This window comes from Equus asinus, chromosome 5 (genome assembly GCF_041296235.1).
Source record: "Equus asinus isolate D_3611 breed Donkey chromosome 5, EquAss-T2T_v2, whole genome shotgun sequence".
Taxonomy (NCBI): Eukaryota; Metazoa; Chordata; class Mammalia; order Perissodactyla; family Equidae; genus Equus; species Equus asinus.
Window position 1 is genome coordinate 21,237,584 of NC_091794.1, and position 27,227 is coordinate 21,264,810.

At 40.6% G+C, this 27,227-nt stretch overlaps 1 protein-coding gene across 8 annotated transcripts in view; it reads right to left on the reverse strand.

Annotated features, from left to right (window-relative positions):
- Window positions 1–9,415, reverse strand: part of GSK3B (glycogen synthase kinase 3 beta) — a 203,018-nt gene extending 193,603 nt beyond the window's left edge. For 7 of the 8 annotated variants that reach the window (XR_011503171.1, XR_011503170.1, XM_044771528.2 and 4 more), the window contains exon 1: window positions 8,199–9,356. Coding sequence is in view for 6 of the 8 variants with exons in the window: in XM_044771528.2 (XP_044627463.1) it covers window positions 8,199–8,286 (88 nt within the window). In the remaining 2 variants the exon portion in view is untranslated. Of the gene's footprint in view, window positions 1–8,198 lie in introns of all 8 variants that reach the window. The other variant, XM_044771530.2, reaches the window with a different exon arrangement.
- Between the last annotated feature and the right edge of the window lie 17,812 nt (window positions 9,416–27,227).

The window sequence follows — 27,227 nt, forward strand, 5'->3', positions numbered from 1 at the left end:
CCTCTAAGAATTTCTTAGACCTAATTCCTTCTAATATAACTTTGCTTCTTTTCAAAGTAAGAAATTGCCTCAGTTTTTTAATGACTTTGTTTCCTACGCAGCTATTGCTAATTCTTTCTAAACGCTCCATAAATTTTTAAAAACATCCCTCAATACTATTTACATATGCTCAAATGTATCAGATAATCTATCAGTTCTTTTTTTTCCTTTTTATTTTTTGTCCTTGAGAACCTCTCTCTGCCCTTGTCTCCTGCCCCAATCTGGACCAGCTGTCCTACTGTAATCTTTCACTGCTCTCCCACATTGAAGTTCATGTTTCCTGAATTCTGTATCTTTTTATTTCTTAATTTACTCTATTGAACTCCAAAGAGAAAAAAGTACTTTGCCACGATCGTGCTTTTTCTTCAGATCAATGATTAAGATACCCACCTTTTCAATTCTCATTACCTAGGCCATAAGTGTATTTGGTAAAGTTACTGCCTAATAACTAACCATAACTCATAAGAAAACTTAAATGATTCCATGCAGTGCCTTCTAAGCACTCCACAAATAGAAGATATGGGCAGGTCAAAATCCAAACAGCAACTCCACATAATACCACAGAAGAGAAAAATACTACTACAAACCTTAAATCAGATAAAATGCTGTTGCTGAGTAATAAATGTAGACTGACAACAGAAGAAAGAGTTGGAAACAATACTCTGGGCAAGCCTACTAAAGCCTTTGGTACCTTTATCCCTATCACTGAAATCCAACTAGAGCTGATCAACCAAAAGAGATGATCCAGTTCTCTTCCTCATCACTTAGTGACCAACAAATTAGAGAATGTCTGATGTAGTGAGAAGTTCTTACAGACCTCCAGCTATCTAGAAGAGACTTTCCTGCCTCCTGCCCTTTTAAAAAAGAGTGAAGTTAGTATAATTTAACCTTCTCTAGGCCAACATGTTGAACAATTATCAGAGTGATTTCTCCTGGAGTTGTGTAAACCTATACCAAGTAATTTCAACGTGCTTGTTTTCCTGAAGTGTCTGTCTATTCTTTTTAGTAGGTGTCATGCTTAATACCAGTATCCACTCGTTCCCTTCTAATATGCAATTTTTAAAAACCACACAGCTGAATACGTGCTAAATAGTAATAAAGAACTCTTAAATGAAAGCCTAAAAGTCCATCTACGAACAAAGTGTATACACCATTTGTCTGGGCATTTCAGCTGCTTGGGAGCCTCTTTGGTTTACTTCTTGTCAAATACCAACCAACTCTAAAAAGGTGATGTTCCAGATAACCCAATTCCACATTGATGCATAGCTGTTATTCTTCAGAAATAAAATTTTAAAAACCTGAAGGCTCACAGACCCAGATCTAACCCATGTTCAATAGATACTTGACTAATTGGTTGTGCATATATAATCAGAAAAAAAACCCAGAAGTTTGCTGTCAAATATTAAAAGGTGGAATAGAACACTTAGAACATTTCACAACCTATATGAAGAGGTGGAAAGAAATAATAATCCTTAACAATGGATAATCTGAAGAATCACTATTATTACCCGGAAATATAAGCACACAAGATTTACTTATAAACAATCAGTACTTTTCAATAAAAACCAGTGCTCTGACTGAACAGTAAACAAAAAAATAATATCATATACTACTTCTTTTTTTGTGTGTTGTCATAAGCCTTAATATTTCATTTTCAATGTTCATCTTAAGATGTTTTCCCTGAAATCTTAAAGGAATTGAGGATTCTTTCCAATATAACTAAGTATTTAAGTACTGTATTCGCTAATAAGCCTGTCTGAAACTAATTTCAAAAGCAGTACTAATCATGAAAGTCTTACACAGTCTCTCCTAAATTAGCAATGAAAGACCATCCTAAAAACAAAAGGCACTTTAGCTTATCTCTGGAATCCAAGTGTTAAGGGAACAGCAATCCATTCTTTGTACAATAAAGAGCAAGGGCTCTAGAATCAGTATGCCTGAGTGTAAATTCTAGCAGAGCAACTTTCTGGCCAGGTAATCTTGGACAAGTTGCTTTACCTCTCTAAATTTCATTTACCTCACCTATAAAGTGGGCATAATAGTACTAGCTACTTTGTAGTTACTGTAATGATTAAAATGAGATATTGCATGCAAAGAATTTGGCAGAGTGCTCAGTACATAGTAAACATTCAATAAGCATATCACGTCAATCATATTTTTATTCACCGCCACTTTCTATCAAAGCAACTTATTTATTTTTAGCTTCCTAAACCAAGGATTTCGACATGTTATAATCAATGGTAATGAAAAGATGAAGTCCTAATGTTACTGCTTTGCACCAGTATTACTAATATTTTTTTTAAATGCCTCCCTCTATCTACCACCTCTCTTAATGGCATGTTTATTCAATCCTAGACTTGTAAGTTCATTTAAATACCACCTTGTAAAAAACAATTTTCTAAAAAGTAGTTCCACCTTTGTCAGAAATGTTTACTTTTTATTACTAGATTGATCTGAAAGAATCAAAAAATAATCAACTCCAGACTGTGCTAATAGGGCAACATTTTAAAAGTTAGTATTTATGCCGTTGTTGGCGACAGTACCCTGGAGACAAAATGAAAAGGTGATTTGACAGAATTATTTTCAAAAAAACAATACATGATTGCTTCAATCTCATCAAAACAAAATGCTTTTAAGAAAACTATTCAATACAAAGATATAAGATTCAACCATTTACAAAATCTTAACTTGCATACCCTTTGAAAGTAGAGCTTTTCTCCCCAAAACATAAGCAAAAGTGGGAAGGGAGATTGTAAACTAAAATTCCCTATCTACAAAATTCTGTCTTTACATCTTGTACCAGACCAAGTACATTACAGACACAAGTATATACTGAAACAATTTACTGAATGTCCATTATGTCCTGAGCATTAACTCACTTTTTAAAAACTAGAATGAAAACTCAGTAATAAATAGAATAGAATAAATATCCCTTTATTTTATCAATTTAATGGTAGGAAACTTTTGGGAAAATGATTAAATCCTTCTCCTTTACTGTCAGTGTTTCCTTGCTGTTCTATTCACACAGGGCTTTATATAAACACATAATTTTACATCACATTCAATCAATTTCAAAGACAATTTATATAACCAAGGAAGAGTTGTACAACCCAAGATAGGAGCAAAGATTGCAATCTCTATTTTAAAACCAATGAACCAGGAAACAACTTCTATCCTTGAAACCGTACACGATTCCCTTCCCACAACACTCCCCCCGCCAAATGCTAGAAAATGATGCTAAACATTCCAACAAATTCATTTCCTCATGGTGATTATGCTCTTAGTAGAACAATATCCGGGAAATCAGGTTGGTCCTGTTAGTACCAGCATATACTCCCAACACACCCACTTGCTCTGGCCCCCTATTCTCCATTTAAGGGTGGAGCATCACAAGAGACACTACAGTCTCACAGCCTGCCCATCCCCATCCCAGTCTCACAATCCCATGAGTCTTATTGAAAAGTAGAGAACTGTGGCACCAGGGTCAGCACATGCACGTTTCACAGCCTATACCTAAAGAGCACACAAAAATAGAGCTCCTCAGTCTCAGAATCTGCTGCTAACCCTTAAAAAACTCTGGCTTCCTAGCCTTGCTGTTTCTCCAAAACAGTATCTCATACATGCAACTTAAGCCCAAATAAGAAGCAGAGAAGACAGGGTGCAAGTACTGATTTTCAGTTGAACTATGCCAGTGAAATGAGAAGACATCACCTCATTTTCTAAATGCAATTCCCAATCAGCATAAATTGATTTGTGAATCTCTGGGTTCCCTTCAAGTTATTTCCTAGTGCCTGTGCCTTATGGTCATTTTACAGTTAGCATTCTACAGGTATAAACAACAAGAGAGCATGCAATACTTCTATGAAGGTCTTAGTGTGTTAACAACTCTGGAAAGGTCTGGTTGGGAAAGGAATGAAAACAACGAAAATAAGGTTCTGGTTTTCACTCTCACACATGAGCTCTCTTCCACATAACATGGATAATCTAGAAATTAGCTAAATTCTTTTTTTTTTTTTTAAGATTTTATTTTTCCTTTTTCTTCCCAAAGCCCCCTGGTACATAGTTGTGCATTTTTAGTTGTGGGTCCTTCTAGTTGTGGCATGTGGGATGCCTCCTCAGCATAGCCTGACGAGCGGTGCCATGTCCCCACCCAGGATTCGAACTGGCAAAACCCTGGGCCACCAAAGCACAGCGCACGAACTTAACCATTCAGCCACAGGGCCGGGCCCTAGAAATTGGCTAAATTCTAATATCCTAGTTTTTAGATGTCATGATGAGATTAAAGTCCCCTGGGAACAGAAGAACTCTAAGTTGCCACCTACTCTTTGGTTTTAACTTCCATACAACTACTGCACAAAAATATGCAACCAGTATTAATTATTCTCTCTTCATTAAAAAAAAACTTTGATCGAGAAAGGTTTTCTATGAGGAAATAAGTGATACTCACTGACTTACTTTCCTCTTTCCAAAACATATATTTAAGCATTAAACCTAGGCAATTAACTAAATTTTCGCCAACAGTATACCAAAAAGATTACTAATATTTTAACCCAAATCACCACAGACAGTCCCTTATTTTTTGTATTTTGAGTAAAACATCACATGATTCTATAGCAGGAACTGCATGGCTATTAATTCTTACTTAATAACACTTGAATCCGGATGTGGACAAAAAAGAAACATTGGTTCCACCATAGGAAACAAACAGAAATATTTCACATATACTGATTTAAACTTGAGATGAATGCTTAACTCAACAAAAAAGGCAAAAAATAATTCTGATAAAATCAACTTTTAATTTCTGCTAGAGCTTTCAGAAACCAAGTGAAGGCTGCTATTATTATCATTACCATTATTTTAAACAAAAGGTTTACCTAAAAATAATCATTATTTACGAAAAATAAATTTTAAGCACGTACCAAAATTAAAGGCAATATAAAATATCCAAAATTTTTAAGTCACAGTTTAGTCCAAAAAATATTTTCATATAAATTACCATTGAACTATTATAACTAGGTTTCAAATGTGAGGCTTTTGAATCTACATAAAAAATTACTTTCTTTTTTAAGACTTTAATGGAAAGCATGTAAATAAAAACCCTTAGTTTACTTCTCCCAAAAATAAATCTGACATTTTTAGGTGTAGAAAAATTAGAAACTGTGCAATTAATAGACTGAAAAGTTAAATATCATTGCCAGTAAGCAAGAGCTGCCCGCTGAATTTCAAGGGAACCTATTGTACATTAAATTTTTAAAAACTGAACTCATCTACCCTCTCATCTCAGCACTTTCTCAACTTTCCCATTACAATCAACAATATAACTCGGCGGTCAAGTCTTCCAGACCAATAACATCAGAATTTATTTTTAACTCCTGACTCCTTCCCAAATATTCCCCTTCAATCCAAACCTAAGTCCTGCCAGTTCTTCATTCACACTCTCTCTCAAAATGTGTTCTTTTCATCCCATTTTCACATTTTACTTTATATTTGCTCATGACTCACAACATACCCTACTATCTCCCCAAAAGGGCTCGAACGTCTCCATTCTAATCCATCAACCCAGCTACCCAAATAATCTTCAAATATCTTGCTCAGCAACCTACAGTAAATTCCAACCTCTCTTCAACCTCAATCAAACTCATAGGCCCCCTCTGCTCTCCAATAACATTAACACATTTCTCAAATTCCATCTTCTTATTTCCCTATTCAGGCCCCTTTAATTCAGATTTACCAACTTGCTTGGTAAACACGAAAACCATCTACCTGTCAGACAAAAATCACCATCTCTGTGCCTCTGTTCATTCCTTTCATCAAGAATCCTTTATGCTTCTCTATCAATTCAAGTTACTGCCTCCTTTAACACCTGTCTTAAAACATACTTCCCCTCCAGCCCATCTGCCTCATCCCTTTATTCTTTGTCCCTCTGAACAAAGCATTCTATCTGTATTTATAATCTTGCAGTCACCATGCTATTGTGTTCCTATTTTGTCCCATAACCTACGTCTGTAACTAAATGATAAGCTTTTGAGACCAAGGACAATAATTTCTTAGGTGTCTCTGTTTTGAACAGGGGTCCCTTAGAACACTAGCACTCTAACAAATGCTTAACAATTCTCCTTTCTTTTAAAATGTCCTTAAAGTCAAGGTTGTCAAAAACACATAATTAGCACTGAATTCCAACTTTTTAAATGTTATGTAGACCTATATGCTAATAGAAAATCAAACATTTTAATCTACACACTTTACAGGAGTTACCCCATCCTCAGTCAACATTCACACTATCGAGAATTAAGGCGTCATTTTCAAAGAAAATCATGGAAACAAAATGAAAAGTCCAAAATTTAACATTATAAGCTATTCTATTTGGTGCTCTGAAACAGATCTAACAAATTAATTACCTAAAATTGACTTTGAGTGGTTTTTAAACTATATTACCAAGAAGAAAAACACACAAACACTCCAGTGCCACAAGAGGCTCTTAAGTAGCTATTATAAGATTTGCTTCATCATAGCTGAAAATTACCCCTGAATTTTAAAATATTCCTTTCAAATGACCCCACGAAGTGCTTAGAAAGCTTGACCCTTCTCTGAAAGACGCATCGTCAGCTTCTCTCTTCACATACTCCGCATTCTGTACCAGCTAGTCACCAAAAAAAATTAACTTTCAAAAATAATCTCCCATTCAGCTATTACCTTAGATTACCCTGTTTCAAGCAAGTTCCAAAAGCCAACATGAATTGAAATCCTAAATTCAGTTAAAAGTGATCATTTACGTTGCTTAAGGATATAATCAATCTCATACAACAGCATATACTTTTTTTTTAATCTCAGTTGTTCACTTCTCTTTCTCCTAGACAACAAAATAGTCTCCTTTGCCCTCATCATGCCCCTTTCTCAAGGAATAAGAAAACAATATATTTTTGTCAAATTCTGGAAGCATGTTTAAATAAGCTAAATTAAATATCACATAAACATATCCACAAAGATACATTAGAATATCGGATACTTAGTATACTAAACATCTCAAGAACACAGACTTTTCAGCACAAATCTGGGACAAGAATACAGTCTAGCAACAACCCTGAACACAGCCCAAACATCCCTATTATATCCAGGACCACAGTCTTCTGCAAAACCCATGCCGGAAAGGTCTAAATCCATATTCTTCTAACTAAATCCATTGTTTTATCTAAATATGACAAGAAACCAACACAAGAGAATTTTAAATAGTCCTAAGAAGGGACTCCCGAATTCTCTATCATTTAACAAGTACTGAATGCAATGGCACCCCAAAATTGAACTTAAATGACGAAATCAGTGACAATTAACATTTCTACTTAGAATTTGGCAACATGACAATACAAACCTCAATCAGAACTTGGACCTAGTTCCAAGTTACCTTTTGATTAAACATAAATTATATACTAGTAGATCGGTAGTGTCAAAACAGGACGGTTAAGAGAGAACATATTAAACTACTTATCCAATTTAAACCAATGCGTGCAGACATACTCCCGCTACGGGGCACCTATCAGCTCCCACCCGCCCCTTCTAAGGCAGGAATCAATGCTCGCCTCCAAACGTCAATGCTGGTTACTGAGCAAGTTCATCTCCGGATAGAGAACAAATACTTTGAAGAGTCACACAGGCAAGAAAGAAATGTTAGGAGCCTGTGACATTAAGGCTCTCTAATCACTGTACAAAACTATGATAAGCCCAGAGACCTGAGCTAACTAAAATATCCCTCATTCCAAAAGACACAGACTCTGCCAATGCACATAATGGTTTATGAATCTTGTCCTTCTCTTCATGCAGAACGAGCAAGTAAACACTTTCATCACTATTTTAACATGGAAATACTCAAGCACTCAACAAAGCTGACTACCAAGAGCAAGAAAAGTATAAGAAGTGTTTCAAATCAAATCATCCGAGTAAAAATCATATTCTCTCCACCCAAGGTTAATGAGACCGGGGGAGGGGGGTATGGGAGGAGAACAGAGGGAGCTGCCTCATCCTTGACTGAAGACAGGTTTTTGCCCTTTTCCATTACCTCTGACGGTTTCTATCAGGAGAGTTAAGATTTTAAGATCCTGGTATGTCAAGGTTTCTTATTTTAAGGGTGAGGTGAAGAAGGGGTATAAAATAAAATCAATACTCACTGCTAACTTTCATGCTGCCAAAAGCTGAAGGCTGCTGCACTGGCTTGCAGCTCTCCGCAAAGGAGGTGGTTCTGGGCCGCCCTGACATGATCACTCTCTTCCCGAATCACCTTCTTTTCCTTCCTTCCTCCTTTTCTTCCTTTTGTTTTGTGTTGGGGTGTTAGGTTAATGATAAATGCAGCATTAAGTTCTCCCACAAGAAAAAGAAAAAGACTTCGTCCGCTTGGCTTTTCACTCCTTTTGTATAGCTATAAAAAAACGAGCGATGTATTTCTCCTTCAAGACAGATCAGTACGGATATGGAACATACAAATGATTTGGGGCTGGGAAAAAAAATACAATTCTTTCCCCTCCCTTTCCTTGGAGGGGAGAAAAGGGGGTAGGGAATCCTAAAAAAAAAAAAAAAAATCACGTGAAACGGGGACAAATACTTGATTGAAAATAAGTACTTTGAATATTATATTTTCCTCGGGATTTTTTTTCCGAGTCAATGAAGAAGAGAAGCGGCGGAAGGATCACGAGTCTCACGCTTGAAAAGAGGGGGGATGGGAAGGAGGGAGGGAGAGGGAGGGGGTGGCTCGGAGATGCGACGGGAAGCGCTGCGGCTCCGGCAGCGGCGGGATCCGGCGGGGGCCCGGCGAACTGGAAGGCGGCGGAGTCGCGAGGCAGTCAGAGGCGGGCGGTGGCGGCGGCTCCTCTCCTCATTGCGCCAGGAGCAGCTGCAGGCGGCGGCTGGATCCAGCGGCCATGGCGGCGGCGGTGGCGGAGGCAGCTCCCTTCAGATCCCAGGCAGCGGCTCCTCGACTGCTCCCCATACGCCGGGGACATGGGAACCCGGCAACCGCTTCCGTCCCTCGGGGCCCCCTCCCCCGTCCACGGCACCAGCGCGGCCGCCCTCCCGCCCCTCGCCTCAGCTCGGTCTCCGCTCAGGAAGTGTCCGCGCTTTGCCCCCAGCCCGGAGCCCTGTCAGCGGCTGCGGGGCCGGCTCCTCCTCGCTTCCTTCCTTCCTTCCTTTGTCACTCGGCCCGGGCGGCGGCGGCGGCGGCGGCAGCACAAGCCCGCATTCGCCCGGGTCGGGGGCTGCTGTGTGTGAGGAGCGCCGTCTGCGCAGCCGCTTAGCTCTTCCCCACTCCCCCTCCCCCCTCCTACTCGGCCTCCGCCTCCTTCCTCCCCCACCCAGCCTTACACCGCCCAGCGCCCCGCCGCCCGCGTAACAGGCGTCTGGGAATTGCCGGCCGAGCCCCGCGCCCGCCCGCTTCGGCTGGAAAGCCGAAGCCGGAGCGGAGCCAATCACGGACGTCGTTTGTTTGCGGCTCCTCCCGGAAAAAGCCGATCGACCTGAGGAACCAATTAGAAAGTGTCGCTGGAAATCCACGCCCAAAGAGCGGAAAATGCCGAAGGTAGCCGAACGAGAAGGTTGGTTCGCCTTGTTCTGTGGCTGGGTAGAAGAGAAATTCGACAATGGCAACAGTGGCCAATCAGAGTCGCCGGCTCTCAGGAAAAAGCTTGAAGAGTTAAAGGACGGTGAAACCCAGAGTTACTGGTGAAACAGCACGGCTGAGCGCCGCGGCCGCTTTGTAATTGGCCGAAAACTCCTCTGGGAGTGTACCTCCCTCGCTGATTGGTGGAGAGAAGGGGGCTTCCGAGGACAGCCTGGCCAGTCAGAACGTCTCCTCCCTCGCCGAGGTGGGGAGAAGAAGAAAGCGAAGGGAGGGGGTCTATAAAGCGCCTACTCATTGGCCTGAACCTTCGAATCTGGAGCGGGGGCAAAAGGGAAGGGGAGGGAGGCCGAAACCCGTGGCGGTAGCCAATCGGCACTCACTGCCGTCCAATCGCAAGACCTAGCTGCAGTGTGATTGGCCTCCGGCCTCCGGCCTCCGGCGGCGGGCCCACGAGAAGGGCGCCGCTCGGCCGGGGTCGGGGCGGACGGTCTGACGGAGTGGCCTGCGGCTGTTCCCAGCTGGTGTGGAAGCCGCAGACGGGGAGCGCGGGCCCCCAGCACAGCCGGTCCGAAACCGCTGCGGTCGGCGAGGCTGGCCCGGAGAGCTCGAGCGAGCGAGGGTTAGGGGCTCTCCCCTCCCACGGAGGCTCTCGGCGGGGGCGGCTACCCCTCTCCGCCCGGGATAGCGCGTCTTCCCCGAGAGGGCCAGGTGGACCCGGGGGCGATTCTCAGGCGCTAGAGTGGGGATAAAGCTTCCAGAGAGGCAGAGCCTCTGGGCGGCCGCGGGGCCGTTAGGAGAGGGAGGCCGCCTGCGCCTGGTGCGCGCGGCCAGGCCGGCCTTCTGGAAACGCCCCTGAGAGATGAGCTCATGCTGGATGCGCGCGCTGCTGCGGCGCGACTGCCCAGCAAAACGGGCCCGAAAGCAGGTGAGGGGAAATGCCGTCAGGCCGGATATCCTGAAACCTCCGAGGAAACGGAATCGGAAGAGCCCTTCGGAGACTTTGGTCCTTTGGAACTAGGGCGATCTATAAAAGTACCGTTTAAGTAGGTGTCACATAGAGGCCAGTGTTCATTGTTCTGCAGAGAACCAGTGCTTCTGGTTTGCCTGAGGACTGAAGTACAGCTGCGTCAGGAGGCAGAAAAAGTAGACTGGACAGTTGCCATCCTGCTTGTAATCCCGGGGTGCCTGTGATTTGCACCTGCAGAGGCATCCCTTCCTGTTAAGACACGATCTCCAGAAAGCACACGTAAAATTACCCATAGTTGATCAGATTACTTAGCTATTGCTTTGAAAAACTGATGAGGGGCTTGGGATAGAAGAAAGTAAGCTGCATAGGAGACAGGAAAGGTGTAGATAGGGTTTACGGGGTCAAATGTCTGCAGGCACCAGAAAAGTAAAGCAAATGAGTAAACCGGGCTTGGTGTAAGACAATGGAGAATGCTACGCAATGTGGCAAAGCGGAGTGTCCGTGCTGTAACTGAAGGGAGCAGCTGTTCAGCTCTAGCAGATTGCTGCCCTCAGGAATGTGGTCCAGTGTTCTGAGATAGTCTGTGGTTTTTTCCCCCTAAGAGAAACTCTAAAGCTGGATTTTTGTGTGAAATCTCTTGATTTTTAAGTGTTGGCAACCGATGTTTCAGAACCCTGCAGGCCAAACAAAACATCCTGGGGTAAATGTGGCCAACATGCAATTAATTTGTCATCTCAAGCCTAAGCATAGGTTTTATAGCCCAAGAGCAGTGGAGGCTCTTGTTCTTTGCAATTAAGAGAGAACTTAAGGTCTCTGGATGTCATGCAGGAGGGTAAAAAATGATGCTAAAAGCAAACTCAGTGCCTGGCAACTTTCTTAGATGAATGTCGGCTCTCCATGTGAACTATTATGGAGGACCTTTGCCACTAGTTCCTAAAATGCTATGAGGCAAAGCTTTAAATCCTGCCTTCCTCTTTACCCCTCATCCCTACTCCCAGTTACACCAGCAGGTAAATGACAAATGTTTAGGTTATACAAATTGGAAGCATAGTTATTCTTTTCTAAGCTTTAAATCCTGCCTTCCTCTTTACCCCTCATCCCTACTCCCAGTTACACCAGCAGGTAAATGACAAATGTTTAGGTTATACAAATTGGAAGCATAGTTATTCTTTTCTATATAATAAAGTACAAAAATAGTCTACCTTAAGGTTATGATTAGTAACTTTACTGTTACTGCCTTCAAATATTTTGAACTGATGCTGTTTAAAAAACAATCTGACCAAGATGGGGAAATTTTACAGGGAAAAAAAGGTATTTCAGTCTATAAGTAGGACTTAAGGAGGGAAGAGTTTATGAGAAAGTACAGAACTGAAGTAGCCGAGTCAGGATTCAGATCCCCTGTTCTTAGCCTCTACTCCATACTTCTCTCTCAAACACAGTCCGCACCTCTCCTGGTACATCTTGCTTTATCTTAAAGTCTTAGCTTTATGTCTTGAACTGTGTGTGCCTGGTTGTGAACGTATCCCCTAGTTTGGTTTATAACAATTTGGTTTCCTCCAGGGCTCATCAGATGGTCCCTAGCAGAGATCAGTGATTCTGAGCCACAGCAACAGTAAACAAAAGGATTAGAAAAAGAGAAATATAGGAAAGCTGGGTGGTACAGAACAAATAAGTAGTGTAATGGGGGAAAAAAAAAGGTTGATGAGTGTGTCCAAAAAATAACAGTTATAAATTAAAATGCACAATGAACTGGCTTCTGGAGTAATAACAAGCATTTGTATAGCACTTTGCACTTGGGACGTGCTATTATGTTTATGAAGTTTAGGAAGTACTATTATGAAACTATTCTGTTTTTACGAATGAGGAAACCACACTAGAGTAATTGAATGACTTGCTCAAAATCACTTAGTTGCATTTTTAACTGAAACTAGAAGAAAATATGGACGGGTTTAATGATGAAGATAGCAAATAGGATATGAGATGCACTTTATTTAAATGAACTCAGAGTCAACCATTCCAAACAGAAGTCCATAAGCAAACTCTTCCTAGGACCTCACTTACTTGGCCAACATATATTAAATGCCTAAATATTGTTGGGTGCTGGTCTTCAACATTTAATATGTTATGGTCTCTTTGCTCTAGATACTTGCAGTCAGATAACAAGAGATGAAAAAGTTGTTTAGTAATGAATCCTAGAAAAACCCTCTGATATCAAGTTTGAAGTGAAGATTAAGAGAAAGGGAAAATAAATTTACATTTATTGAATGCCTGTTCAATCCTTCCCAAAACCCCAAAAGACAGGCATTAGTAGCTCTTTTTTTAATAGATGGGAGGAAAAAATGAGCAATAGGTACATTATTCAAGGTCACCCAATTAGTATATGGCAGAGCTGAAATGGGGTTTACGCGTGAGTCTATTTGAATCCAGCCTCTTTCTACTAGATCACGCTGCCCTCCATCAAAAAGTAACATTGTTTATCCCATTTATGTAAAATTATATGTCTGTGTGTGTGTGCTTACACACGTACACCTAGGTGTTTGGAAATAGTAATTTTGATGGCATTTTGGGTGATCTTTATTGTCTTCATGCTTTCCAGTATTGTCTTCATTTTCCACCTGTGCATAAGGAACAAAACACTTAAAAAACAAAACAAAGCTAAGACTCTGGAATAACCAAAGAAAAGAAATAGTGTGAAATTGCTCAATTTGGTTAGGAATTAACATAACTGAAACTTAGAGACGCACCCTTTGTTGATAACTTTGATATATGTTCCACAGGAAAGTAATCTAACAGGAAAGGTAAGTAGCAGAAGCTAGACAGGCACTTTTAGAGAGATTCAAGGGGACAATTTCAGGGCTGAGCAGAAGAATTAGAAGAATGGGGGCATCTTTTAAGCTTTGAAGCACCAGGAGAAATTTGCCCTCCCTAGGTAGGCTTTGATGCCCAAAAGAGATTGGCTATTAGTGACATTCAGTATACCATGTAAAGGAGTCAATTTATGTCAAAGAAAGGGAAATGAAGTGACCTATTGGCTCTCCTAGAAATCAAAGCAGCAAGTTACTTTGGCAGTAATATCAAGAGCCATTTTAAAAATTGCACCCTTTGATCAATAATGAAAGTTAACTCGTCCCAGGCGCTGGGCTAGGTGTTTGCAGCATATAACCCCTTATATGGTAGGTGCAATTTTTCTATGTTTTACTGGTAAGAAAACTAAGGCAGAAGAGAAGTAACTTTCTCAAGTTTACACAGCTAAAAAGTGGTTTTCAAAACTGTAGCTTAACTCTTGTGCCCTAGCCCTGGGAATTTCTCCAAAGAAACAATCCAAAAGAAACTTCAGTAAAATCCATTTAGTGAGCATTTGTTCAGCTCCTGATCTCTTTGTAGGACACTCTACCAGGCCTTAGGAATACAGAAGTACAAAGATGAATAAAAGCCATTCAGAGATGACTACTGTCTTGCTGCATTCTTAGAGGAGCTCGGGTAGAGTCGAGGCATGTAAACAGACACCACCACCATGTCATCTGGGCAGGCGTGGACTAACACAGAGGAAGAGAAGTGTCCCAGAGGTCATTTTCCAAGTTGTATTTAAACCGGTGGTCTCCAGAGTTGAGTGTATTTACCCAGGGGTTGTACAGGATGATCCGCTGGAGTGTGAGAACTATTAGAACCTATTCTTGTCTTAAAAACATAGGATATTATGTCTCCAGTGGTTATTTACTAGTAGACACAGGTGACTTCCTCAGTTCCCCTGTCACAGGAAGAGGTGTCACATATCACAATACCATTATCCTAAAGGAAGGGGACGAATCCAGAGCCTAGATGGGTTTGTGAATACAAGATGCCCTGCTGCTTTTTTAAATTTTCAGCAACATGTGGCAGTTTACTTGTGCTTAATTAAATGGATTTCCAGGCGTATTATTTGATTTTTTAACTAAATTGACTCTCCCAGATTGAAAATGATTCCTGCAAATAAAGTGTAGATGACAGATATTACTAACTGTGCAAGAGTGAGTGGACAAACAGAAGCTGACGAAGCTGGTATTCTACTCGTGGAAGGAACTCTTCATCAGTCACATAACTAGGCAAAAACAGTACTGAGCTAATCAAATTTGACAAGAAGTAGGCCTGAAAATTTTGAAATTATCAAGAAGAGTTTTTGAAATATGAAGTTACCATCCACTATTGTTAAAGTCAAAACTTACCCTAAGTTTCCGTATGATTGAGATGTAGCTAATGCTAGTGTGAAGGCTCCACAATGAACCAAACATTTAAAGACTGTGCACCTGGGAAGTGTTAATAATTGTGGGGGATGAGGGGGAGAGAACAGATGAGTCTGGGGCCTTAAATAATAAAAATAAAAATTATTTTTAAAATAGTGCTTACTATACCTCTTGTCCTTTTTTATTCCTGTGTATGCCTTATATATGCATGTCATACTAGTTTGAGTATGTTTTCTAAATAAATACTCAGAGTATATTGGAGCTGGATATTAAAAATTTTTTTACTAGTAGGATTTAAGATCAAAAACATTTGTAGACAACTATTTTAAACAAAGATTAGTTTTCCAGATGGGTAAAGGGAAGAACATTCTAGGCGAAGAAAAGAGGTTATGCAATGGCAAAAATGTATGTAAAAAGATATTCAGAGAGCTGGAGGTATTATGAAATTATGTAGTATATAAGATCTGGACCTAGAGAAAATAAAGGAAAACAGTATCAGATAGTAGAGGTATAGTTAAGTAAATTGTTATATTAAGTCCATATTGTGCAACAAGTAAAATTAATAAATACGAAGACTAATAACTCAGAAACAACACTAATTGAAAAATATAGAACTTCAGATTGTATATTAACTGTATTTCCAATTCTGCAAAATATTTGTACATTTGGATCAAAGTTGAAAAGGAAGACAGAAATTAGAATAATTTGGTTAATATATTGGCATGTTTAGTTGTAGATGAGAATATTCACTTTGTTTTCATTTAATATTTTTACAATAAATTTCTCTTTGGTTTTAAAGGAAATTGGTTCCAAAATAAATCATCTCTTCACTGTGATTCACATATTCCTCAGCCTCTGATTACATGGAATTCTTAACAAACACTCCAAATTTCTCAGCAAAGCTTTCCAACACTAACATTTTTACTGATGAACCTTTGTAATATGAGTTAAATTAATAAAACTAGCCAATATTTATTGAGTACAGACTATATGCAAGACATCTTCTAGGCACATGATACAAAGAAGGACATGAGCCACCTGAGTGGCTCTCTGCCCTTGGGGAGCTTACCCTCTGGGGAAGTGACCGCATGAAAAGTTAGCTAATTATTTTAAATCACATTTTGAATCCATAAAAAAGTTGTGAGGCAGAATATAATTTGCTAATATGATTGTTACTCATATGCTCAAATGAATTGCTCATGCTGTCCTATTTATAATAGTTGGATGGAGGACACTTCAATCTGAAGTGGATCTTAAAGGATGAGAAGTAGGATTTGGAGATGAAGAAAGGAGAGAGGAAATAAATTATTTTCCACCACTTCATTTCCAGTCCGTCAGACAAACTCTCTTAGTAAACTCTTCAGTGAGTGGAGCTGTCAGAGCAATTAGGGACAGCATGAGTCTGTTCATCTGACTTCAGGAAAACGAGTTTGGCTAGAACTGATAGAGAGACTAATGGGAGATAGGGTTTAAAAGGTAGTTTGGGGCCAGATTTAACAGAGCTTTGAATGTTACACCAAGAAATCTGGGCTTTGTCTTGCAGACAAGGAGGATTATGGTAGGTATTTTAGCAGATGTAAGACATTGTCACTGTAGGAAAGCCTCTGAGGTAACACACTGTGTGGTTTTTCCTGTTGCTGAAAATGTGCCCAGGATAACAAGACACAGCCTACTTGGTCATGCTTCTTATAACCAGAGATGTGCCCAAATGGGAAAATAATGAATGACTATCCAAAAATAAGAAGGACAGTGTTTGAAACATTGCCACTATGAAGTGGACTCTGGTTGTTTTCAAAGTGTCATATCAAGCCTTTGACAGATCATATACTCTAATTTTAACATCTAAAGGATCAGACTATCTAAGAGGAAAACAAACCCTTGATGAATCCTGTTAGTTTTTTATGCTTGTCACATTTTCGCTCCTAAGAGGGTGTAATAATGTGCTTAATATAGTATTACAGATTAGATTATTTTGAACTGTTTCAATTTCACTTTTTACTCCATTTCTTTTCTTTTTTCAAAAGGGTCTTTTTTTTTTTTTACTGGGAAAGAGTCACCCTGAGCTAACATTTGTTGCCAATCTTTCTCTCTCTCTTTTTTTTCTCCTACCCAAAGCCCCAGCATGTAGCCGTATATCCTAGTTGTAAGTCCTTCTAGTTCTTTTATGTGAGCCACTGCCACAGCATGGCTATTGACAGACGAGTGGTATGGTTCCTCAGTGGGGAGACCTCAGCTGCAAACCCAGGCCACCAAAGTGGAGTGTGCCGAACTTTAACCACTAGAGCATCAGGGCTGGCCCATTTTTTACTTCATTTCTATTCACATTTTTTGAAAAGAGCCTTCTTAAATGAGTGTAAATATTTTCATGTTGAATTGAATAAATGAATGCGCATGAATTGAAAACAGTATGTATTGATTGACTACTTTGACTTAAAGCATACTTCTTTACAACAAATTCTAGTAAAGTCTTGTTTTATGTGCATTAAAATGTAATAAATGGGGGCTGGCCCGATGGTGCAGCAGTTAAGTGCACACATTTTGCTTCGGCAGCCCGGGGTTCGCTGGTTCAGACATGGCACCGATTGGCTAAGCTATGCTGTGGTAGGCATCCCACATATAAAGTGGAGTAAGATGGGCATGGATGTTAGCACAGGGCCAGTCTTCCTCCACAAAAAGAGGAGGATTGGCAGCGGATGTTAGCTCAGGGCTAATGTTCCTAAAAAAAAAAAAAAAGTAATAGGCCTGAGAAATTCTCAGTTGGAACAAATACTTCAAGAATTCTTTAGCCAACAGTAAATCAGAAACAGTCATGTTTTCTTCTTCATATGGAGAGAGGACTCACATCTCAGAACAGAACAAAAGTCTTTAGGCCTTTATATCATGTTCATAGTGAATGTAAAAACTGTAAGAAAACTGGCATTCTGTTTCTTGGCTTTGAATATCTTGACTTAGAGGGGGAAAAACACTTGAAAAAAAAATTAAGTTTCATGGATTATTCAAGAAGGAATTGCAGAATGCAGAGAGGGCCTGTCTCCCTCAGTCAAGCCACAGTTTCATTTGGATTGTGTCCATCAAGATGCATCATTTCTCTGACTTCATTCCTGTGCCCTGTAGGATGGAATTCTGAAAAGGACTGAGAGAGAATGCTCAGAGCCCCGTGGAACGTGTGTTCCTGTGTAACATCCAGATCAGACAGTAGTAGAAAGTGCCAGATATTAGACCAGAAAGGATTCTCATGGGAGAGGGTTTATAGCTCAGTTTTGTAAACTCATTATTATTTCATCATGTCTATGGTTTATTATCTTTCTAACTCATATTGTATATGTATTAGTAGTGTCCAGTACTTGAAGATAAAAATAATAATTTAGGAAAATTAGCCAATATTTCCCTAAATAACCCTTACTACTCTTTTAGGAACATTCAAGAGTCTCAGGAATATACTAGCTCTGATTTTTTTTTTTTTTTTTTTTTTTTGAGGAATGAACATGTCTGAGATGGCTGAGCACATCTTCCTATCAGTATTCTTCTACTTTCTCTGACCATTTCTTAACAATTTGAATATGGTTTCACGTTTAGCCTTCTTATCAAAAGTGATCCAATTATTCTACCTTTTAATCATTAAATGTGTTTGCTGTGATTCCAAAAAATGTCATGAATTTTGCTGGTCTCTATTGGAAAACATGTGAAAAGACACAATATTGACTATCCTGATTCCACTAGGAAGTGCTTATTTGTGTCTGCTGGTTACCCAGAATTGTCCTAGATATGGTGGGAACACATCTGCTTACAGTAAATTGAGAAAACTGCCGTATATGTTTTAAAACCTATCATGATCTGCTCAATTGCATTTTAAAAATATTTTCAAGGTCAAAGGAGTACGGGCCCTTTTAGAATTAAAAACAAATCTCTTATGGAGCCAAGTCAGCTGGAACTCTAAGTAAACTATTCTATGGAGGTTAAGCTTTTAATCTAGCATGAGAGGAGTTAAAATGAAGTACTTCTAAGCACCAGAGAAACCATCGAGTGAAAAAGAGAATCATCAACAGGAGTTGCCAAAAGAGGACATACGCATGGTTTGCCTTTATACCTGACTTTCTTCCTGATTAAATGGGATTACATGGAAAGGTAAAGTGATTCTCTTGACCTCAGTTGATGCTATGCACATAGTAGAAACTCAGTAAATGTTGGCAAAATGAGCAATATGATTGCAATTAAAAAAATGAGGATCAGCCCAGTGGCACAGCGGTTAAGTTCACATGTTCTGCTTCCTGGCGTCCTGGGGTTCGCTGGTTCGGATCCTGGGTGCTGACATGGCACCGCTTGGCAAAAGCCATGTTGTGGTAGGCATCCCATGTATAAAGTAGAGGAAGATGGGCATAGATGTTAGCTCAGGGCCAGTCTTCCTCAGCAAAAAGAGGAGGATTGGCAGTAGTTAGCTCAGGGCTAATCTTCCTCAAAAAAAAAAAATTAAAAATTCTTCATGGACCTTCTTTTTCTCATTGGCCTATTTACTTCCTTTAGGTGTTGTAGTGCTTGGTGTTTAATAATTGCATGAAAATAAATAGATGCCTTGCAAACCAATACTCTTAGAGTAAAGAACAATGTTCATGGCATCTGATACATGAATTGGCGATTTTTTAACGGAAAGATGTACATATAGAGTCCCACCAGATTTAAAGTATGGTAGCAACTGGAATTTAACTAGTGAACAAACACTGAATATCTATTATATACAAAGTATTGTTCTCAATGAGAGTGAATCAAAAAGGTATATAAGACATGATCACTGCCCTTAATAATCTTTAATCTGACTAGAAAGGGGTAAGACATAGGCTAGGTATATTGAAGATCCTCAATAAATATTTGTTGAGTGAATGAATAGATGAATGACTATAAAAGATCATTATTAGTCCAAGGTAGCATACGATAAATACCAAGAAAATGAGACAATGTATATATATATATAAGAGTTCAGGGGATAGCTGAACTAAGGAATGCAATACTCTACTGGCCAGACCCATCTTGCACACCCAATCCTGTGGATAGAGCAACGTCCCCATAAGAAAGAAGAATTCCATTACAAAAACTTAAAAAGATGAAGGGCTGGGACAGCACCCTGGGAAGACCAAAACTACAGTTACCCCAGGCCACTTTAAGGCTATTTATTTTAAAAATTTCAATAGGATATCTGCCACACACAGAAAACAGCAGGAGGTGCAAGGCCACTGTCTAGAAAGAAATCTGGAGCTACATTAAGAGAACAAGAGATTATCCACATGAAATTGGCCACTAACTCTGTAAGGACGAATGAAGCACCTGAGAAACTGAGCAGAATTAGAGAACAGAGAGTTGAGATGTCGACTCCCTCACTTTTAAGGATTGTGAAGAAGAGGCGAAAACAGAAGAAAGAATGGTTCAAGAAGGTAAACTGTAGACCATTATATCAATTTTTTTACAGACTGCAAAATGATATTGTATTTATCATTATGAAGTCATTAAAGTCCTCTGTAACTATGTAGAATCAGAATTATGAAGAGGAGGTGAGGTTGCAGAGTAATTTTGAATAGATAAAAGAATAATTAAGCTAAGGAAATCAGGCATTAAAGGTATTAGAAGATATGGAGATATTAATGTTTATCTTGGAGGCAAAACAGCCATTGTCCTGATGCCAAGAGCGTCTTAGAGGAGCAACCTGAGGTCACTGTGATGATCACTCTGGAAGCCAAGAGCTGGCACAGAGACATGTATTCTTCTAAGTTAAGATTTGCATTACTTGCTGATACAATTAAAAATTGAGCACTAGGAGCCGGCCAGGTGGTGCGGTGGTTGAGTTTGCACGCTCTGCTTCAGAGGCCCAGGGTTCGCTCGTTTGGATCCTGGGTGCAGACCTGTGCACCGCTTATCAAGCCATGCTGTGGCAGGCGTCCCACACATAAAGTAGAGGAAGATGGGCACGGATGTTGGCTCAGGGCCAATCTTCCTCAGCAAAAAGAGGAGGACTGGCAGCAGATGTTAGCTCAGGGGTAATCTTCCTCAAAAAAATGAGCAGTAGTTTGGAATCTCCCTCGTGAAAAAAGTATAAACAAAATTGGGATAATCCACATTGATATTTTGTACTTTTGCAGGGAGTGGTAACGTATAGGATTTTGGCAAAGACACAGTAAAAGCTATCTCCAAAGCGAGTGAGTCAAAAGTTGCAAATTTTAGAGACTGTTTGAAGCCTCGTCAAGCTATCTAATAGATATTTTTTCCTTTGGAAAGTGGCCCAGGACCTAGTGAATCTAGGGACAAACTTCAGTGCTTTTGCCAGGTGCCCATTTAGAAGACTGGTCCCTTGCCTTGAACTTTAATGTTGAGACCATAACCTACTGGCATCCAAATGACAACTTATGAAGGAGGCCTCATGATGCTTCTGAAAGAAACAACTTGTTCCCTGCCAAAAGTAGGATTATCTTGCTTTAGGAAGAGGATGCATACTATGCTGACAGCCAAATGACGATTTGCCAAAAATATCAAACTCCATCGTGGATAGCAAAGGAGCCTCACATAACCCAGACGGCAGAGGGTATTAGAGATGACCTTCCAGACAGTTGATGAGAGACCTGCTGAAGACTGTGCTGAAAGCAAAATACGTAGTAGTACCTGTGCATGGCACCAACTTAACGACCTGGCAGATCAGAAACCACAGTAAGGGTAAATCCTTGGGTGGGAGTTTTAGGCCCTAAGTGCTAAGGCATAGGGTAGGCATAGCCGACCCATGGCACCATTTATTCCATTTCTGTACCCATGGAAGACATGGATAATAGAAAACTCAGTTTCAGGGTCCTTGTCAATCAACACAGCATGGTAAGTAGGCACTACCTATCAATGGGAATTATCGGGTCATTTGAAACTTATTTCCGGGGCCGGCCCTGTGGCGCAGCGGTGAAGTGCGCACATTGGGCTTCTCAGCAGCCCGGGGTTTGCCGGTTCGGATCCTGGTTGTGGACATGGCACCGCTTGGCAAAAGCCATGTTGTGGTAGGCGTCCCACGTATAAAGCAGGGGAAGATGGGCATGGATGTTAGCTCAGGGCCCGGCTTCCTCAGCAAAAAGAGGAGGATTGGCAGTAGTTAGCTCATGTCTTCCTCAAAGATAAATAAATAAATAAAATAAAAAATGAAACCTATTTCCTTGCCTATGGATTGCTACCATATGACAGGTGCCCAGTCTACCTTCAGATAAGAGGATAATGGTCCTGAAAAGCACTTTGCTGTGGGAGGCAGTCTCATCTCCCAAAAGGTTGGGCAGCATAACTGAGCCAATGTACACTCTTGAGGATGTCCAGGAGGTCAGGGATCCACTTGCCAGTCAGCTGACCTCAGGAGGTGGATTCCATGCTTCATCACTCATGGCTTACGGCCCAAGAGTACCTGCTCTGAGTAGCCATCAGCTGAGCAAACCTTTCCATAACGAAATGTTAATGTAGCCAGGTTGCCAAAAAGAGTCTGTGATTAGTTGCTTCTTGGTCTTACTTCTTCTGTTGTTGGAAAATACTCGGTTTTTGAAGGGATGAAATGAGACAGCACCTGTGAAAACTGAAAACTTTAAATGCCTGTATTCACGTAGGGGACGGGGGTGAGGACGATTGTTGGAAGATAACGAAAAGTTCAGCCCTGAATTTTTCCTTAGGATTATAGTTTTCATTTAATTTGCTCTTTTCAATAAGACTAGAGTAGAATCTCTTCCATTCTGGGAGGGAAAAGTAGTGAAGAGATGTTTGCCCTGACTTTGCTATTACTGTGTATGTGTGACATCCCTAAATCCACTCGAGTGCATCCTGCACACTTGTCAGATTGATCTAACTTTCACGCCACCATCATCACTTCACCCAGCTGCTCAGGAACCTAAATTGATTCCCTGTTTGCTGCAGGAGATGTAAGCTCTCAGTCTTGCATTCAAAGTCCTCCTTCAACTACCCACCCGCCAGTCATCCAGCAGCCTCCACCACCTTTCCAATCTCACCTCTTCCTGCCTCACTTTGGAGAAGCAGGTACTGTTGAAGCCAGCAGTCATCAAAAAGGTGGTGCTCATTCCAACCCCTGCATTTCATAGTCGGGGAAACTAAAGCCCAGAGAAGTGAGGTGGTATATATGCCACACACAGCCCTTCCATTGTGGCCAAGAAAACGTGCTTTCTATTCCCCACACAATTTGTTCCTCCAGTCCTGAGCACTGGGACGGGATGAGTAGAACTGACTGGTATGCAGAGAACAGCGTGGCACGGGATAAATGATGCATGAAGCAATATTGAGAATTAAAAACTCAATGTGCTTACAACATACTGTGTTTGAAGCAAAGGATCTTTATGTAGAATTTGCCCCCCTCTTAATAGGGAATTCACTAAAGCTGGGAATTAATCTGAAAACTTTTGTTCTCCTGGCTTTGGAAGGGAAATTTGTGACAATTTCTTCTATCTAAATAGAATGAATGGTTCAGGGCAAGAAATGATTAACAGGTATGTCAGGGTTTCTCTGGGGAATGGCCCACTGGGTTATTATTGTTTGCTGAGTTTTTCCTCTGAATTGAAGTTAACAAGGTCATAAGGGTAACCGTATTGGGGAACGTCAGTACAATGACCCTGTTGCAACTTGTCCAACTGGAAGCTAGGAAACCACACCCTCTTTAGAAGGTTTATGTGGTAGAAAATGGGAGGTGGTTAGTGATTTAAACCTTACTGATTATCACGAATGGCAGGAAGAGGAAAAAAGTGAAGGAAAACCCTTGATTATAAGAATATTGTTAAAGAAAATCAAAGGAAGTTTTGTAAATGTTCAAATACATAATGTAATTCAAAGTGAGACTGATCAACTTTCCGAATCTGCTTTGATGAGTAGATAAGAATACTTACAATTCGTGTATTAAGTATTTGAATGCAAATTACTCATTATAATCTGAGGGTGTTTTTTAAATAAATTTTCTTTAATATTTAAATCATCACCATGGAACTTAAAAAAATAAAATAGCTCTCATCATTATTTTCACGTTTACATAGACTATAGTACTTATGCAAATTATTAAAAATTCCAAATAAATGGAGCCTAAATCAATGAAGTTTTAATATGCCTACAAGTAAGTTCATTAGTCTAAGTGTCCAGGTTAAGATTTAATACTTTTCAGACTTCACCACTAAAGAAACATCCCTATTACACTGGGATCTTCCCATAACAAAGCTCAAAGGAGCAGACTTTGCCCTGTACTCCACAAAATGGAAAATGGTTGTTTGCCTCAATACAGAAATGCACCCCCCCACCCCTACCCCTACAAGCATCCAGACAAATCCTCAAGTAATTGACTCTTCAGGAAGATGCTGCATTTCGTCCAAGGCCTCCCTCTTTCCTGGCACGTGGCAGAGGTGCACCAAGAGCCCTTTGTGACCCAGGACAAGAAGCAGGGTGCACTGGATCTATATTTGGGGAAGACTTCACAGATCGTGTCATCCAATTTGAGTGGAGAACAGTGATTGCGCTTTGCATAAGCAAAAACTTAATAAACATTTATTAAATTGAATTTGTTGACTATGAAACGAGAAGTGTTTATAAGTGAAAAGGTCTATCTAAATATAATGTATTAATAATATAAAGGTCAATGTTAGCCAATCAGTCTCTTGGCATATAATTCTTTTAAGCCCAAGGCTCAAAAAAAACTGCAAGATGTGCTTGTACCACCTCCCCTCTCGGGTGGGCTTCAGTTCCTCCTCTCTGTTTATTCTAACCTCAGCTGTTGAACACCGTTCCCTTGCTTGGGATCAGAGTAACTCTAACTCCTTTCAATTTTTCGTTAACATTACACCCACTTCTCAAAGAGCAAGGCCATGAGGTCTATCCTTTCTGATTGTTGCTTCTTGCTCCAAGCATAAGTCACACATCCTTTTCCTCGGCTTTGGCATTTTGGGTACGTCTTGGTCCATTCCAGGGATTGTCTTCTGGACACATTAGATACAGAACCATGTCATGCTCTCTTCCCTCTCCTGGGTTAAATGCATGTCAGACAGACCTCAGATCTTTTACCTCTGCCATGTCCCCAGCCTTCAGAGATGGAGCCCCAGAGAACCTCCCCCTGCAGGGCCCAGCCTGCCTGAGCCTGTGAGTCAGTTCTCCCTACGCCCGGAAGAGAATCAGCAGCCTCAGCCCCAAGAGTCTGAAATCAGGCTTGCTGCCCATACAGTGCTAGCAATGAAGAATTGGGGCCTGTGAGGCTTTGGACTAACTGCATCTCCAATCTGTGGTGTCTTCAGCCATGCAACTGGAAGGCAGCAGGGTGCAGTGGAAAGAGCAGGGGCTAAGGAGCCAGGCAGACCTGGAAGGTTAACGTTAGTCTCCCCATTCTGACAGTCAGCTGTGTGACCTTGAGCAAACCACTGAACCTCTCTGAACCATCTCTTTCTCTTCCATAGAGGGGAGGTTGTCTCTAAGGCCCATCCCCTACAGGGGCTCTTGCTGGTAACTATAGTTAGTTCTTCTATTACACTATTTTCCAAGTCAACACAAGTAGGGGCTTCCCTCTTAATTTTATATGTCAAATTGTCTTTGCCTAATAGGGATGATGGAAGCTTTACCTAATATAAAATCAGTCATCTGCGTTCTTTTGTAATTTCTGTTCAAAAATTCTTGTTTCTTCCTATGAAACCATACTTTTAAAGCTACTGGAGGGCAGGAATGCCTAATCATCATTATAATAATAATTGCTAATATTTAGTGAGGGCTAATTATGTGGTAGGTGCTGACCTAGCCTCTTGATGGGGATTGTTCATCCTTGCAAAAATCTTATGAAGTAGGTACTATTATTATTGCCATTGTATACACGAAGAAACTGAGGCATTAAGATGTTAGGCAATGTGCTCAGGGCTACATAGCTAGTAAGCAGAGAGGGATACAGCAGAGATTGGGAGAGAAGATTCTTGGTTAAACCAATAGGTTATTCCTTTTCCTACTTAAAGCAATGGTCATGTCTAATTCACTTCAGATAATAATGAACGTATTTATTGCCTGGAGTCACATTCATTTATTTGTTGAATATCTTCTGAGTGCAAAGCAATGACTAGGAGATTTGCACTATGGACCATTATAAAAGAAGGAAGATTTGGTCCCTGCCCTCAAGAAAATCAGAAGCTAGTAGGGAAGCAGACTGAGAAATAGTGAACTCCAATACAAGTAAAACACAGTGAGGGCTTTAATAGTGTTACAAGCTGAGTGTTGCTGGGCCAGAGTGGGGAACAACATATTTCAGGGTACCCAGAAATCTTGATTAAAAAGTTGATCTTTGGGTTAAGCCTTGTTGGACAAGGAGGATTTTGAGAGGCAGAGAAGTTAGAGAAAGGCATTCCAGGCAAATGAACCACATGGGCAAATACTCACACTGAGTCATTGTTGACTCACTAACCGCAGTACAGGGCTTGTTCCTGGAATAGCAAGGAGTTGGGGGTTTCTAAGCCTTAGGGTATCTGAGAGGAAGTCCTAATTTGGTAGATAATAGTAGAAAAGCAGAATCATAAATTCTTGGGGTTGAAGGGTCCCCTAAGGTCATCTGATCCAATAATCCATCTAATGCTTAAATCTCTTCTAAAACCTTCCTGCCAAGTGGTCCCAAAATCTAGGCTCACATACTCCTAGCATCTGATCCCATCACTTTCTGGAATTTATATTATTCATTTACGTATTTGTTCATTCGCTTGTTGTCTGTCAGATCAGAAATCAAGTTCCATGATGATAGGGACTGTCTTGCTTATCACATATCCTCAGTGCCTGGCACAGAGCAGGCATACAACAAATATCTGTTGAAATGAATGCATTCCATCTCAGGACAACACTGACATTTATAAAGTTCTTAGGTGATTTCCACAAGATAGTTTTTTATATATATGAAGCCAACCATAATCTCTCTGTTGTATTTTCTCCAAGTTAAATATCTCCAGTTAGTCAACATTCTTCATGAGATATAACTTTAGGGCCCTTCACTACCCTGATGACTCTCTCAAATAAACTCCATATTGTCTCTTTTTTTTTTTTTTTTAGGAAGATTAGCCCTGAGCTAACATCCGCTGCCAATCCTCCTCTTTTTGCTGAGGAAGATTGGCCCTGAGCTAACATCCGTGCCCATCTTCCTCTACTTTATATGTGGGATGCCTGCCACAGCATGGCTTGACAAGTGGTGTGTAGGTCCACGCCCGGGATCCGAACCTGCAAACCCCAGACCGCCAAAGTGGAATGCAGGAACTTAACCTCTGCGCCACTTGGCCAGCCCCTTGTCTCTATTTCTTTTCATGTGTTGTTGCAAGAACAGAAGGCAGTGATCCAACTTTGTGACACCCTCCAACTAGAGAGGTCTGATCACCTTTCTCATTCTAGGTCTGAAACTGTGACC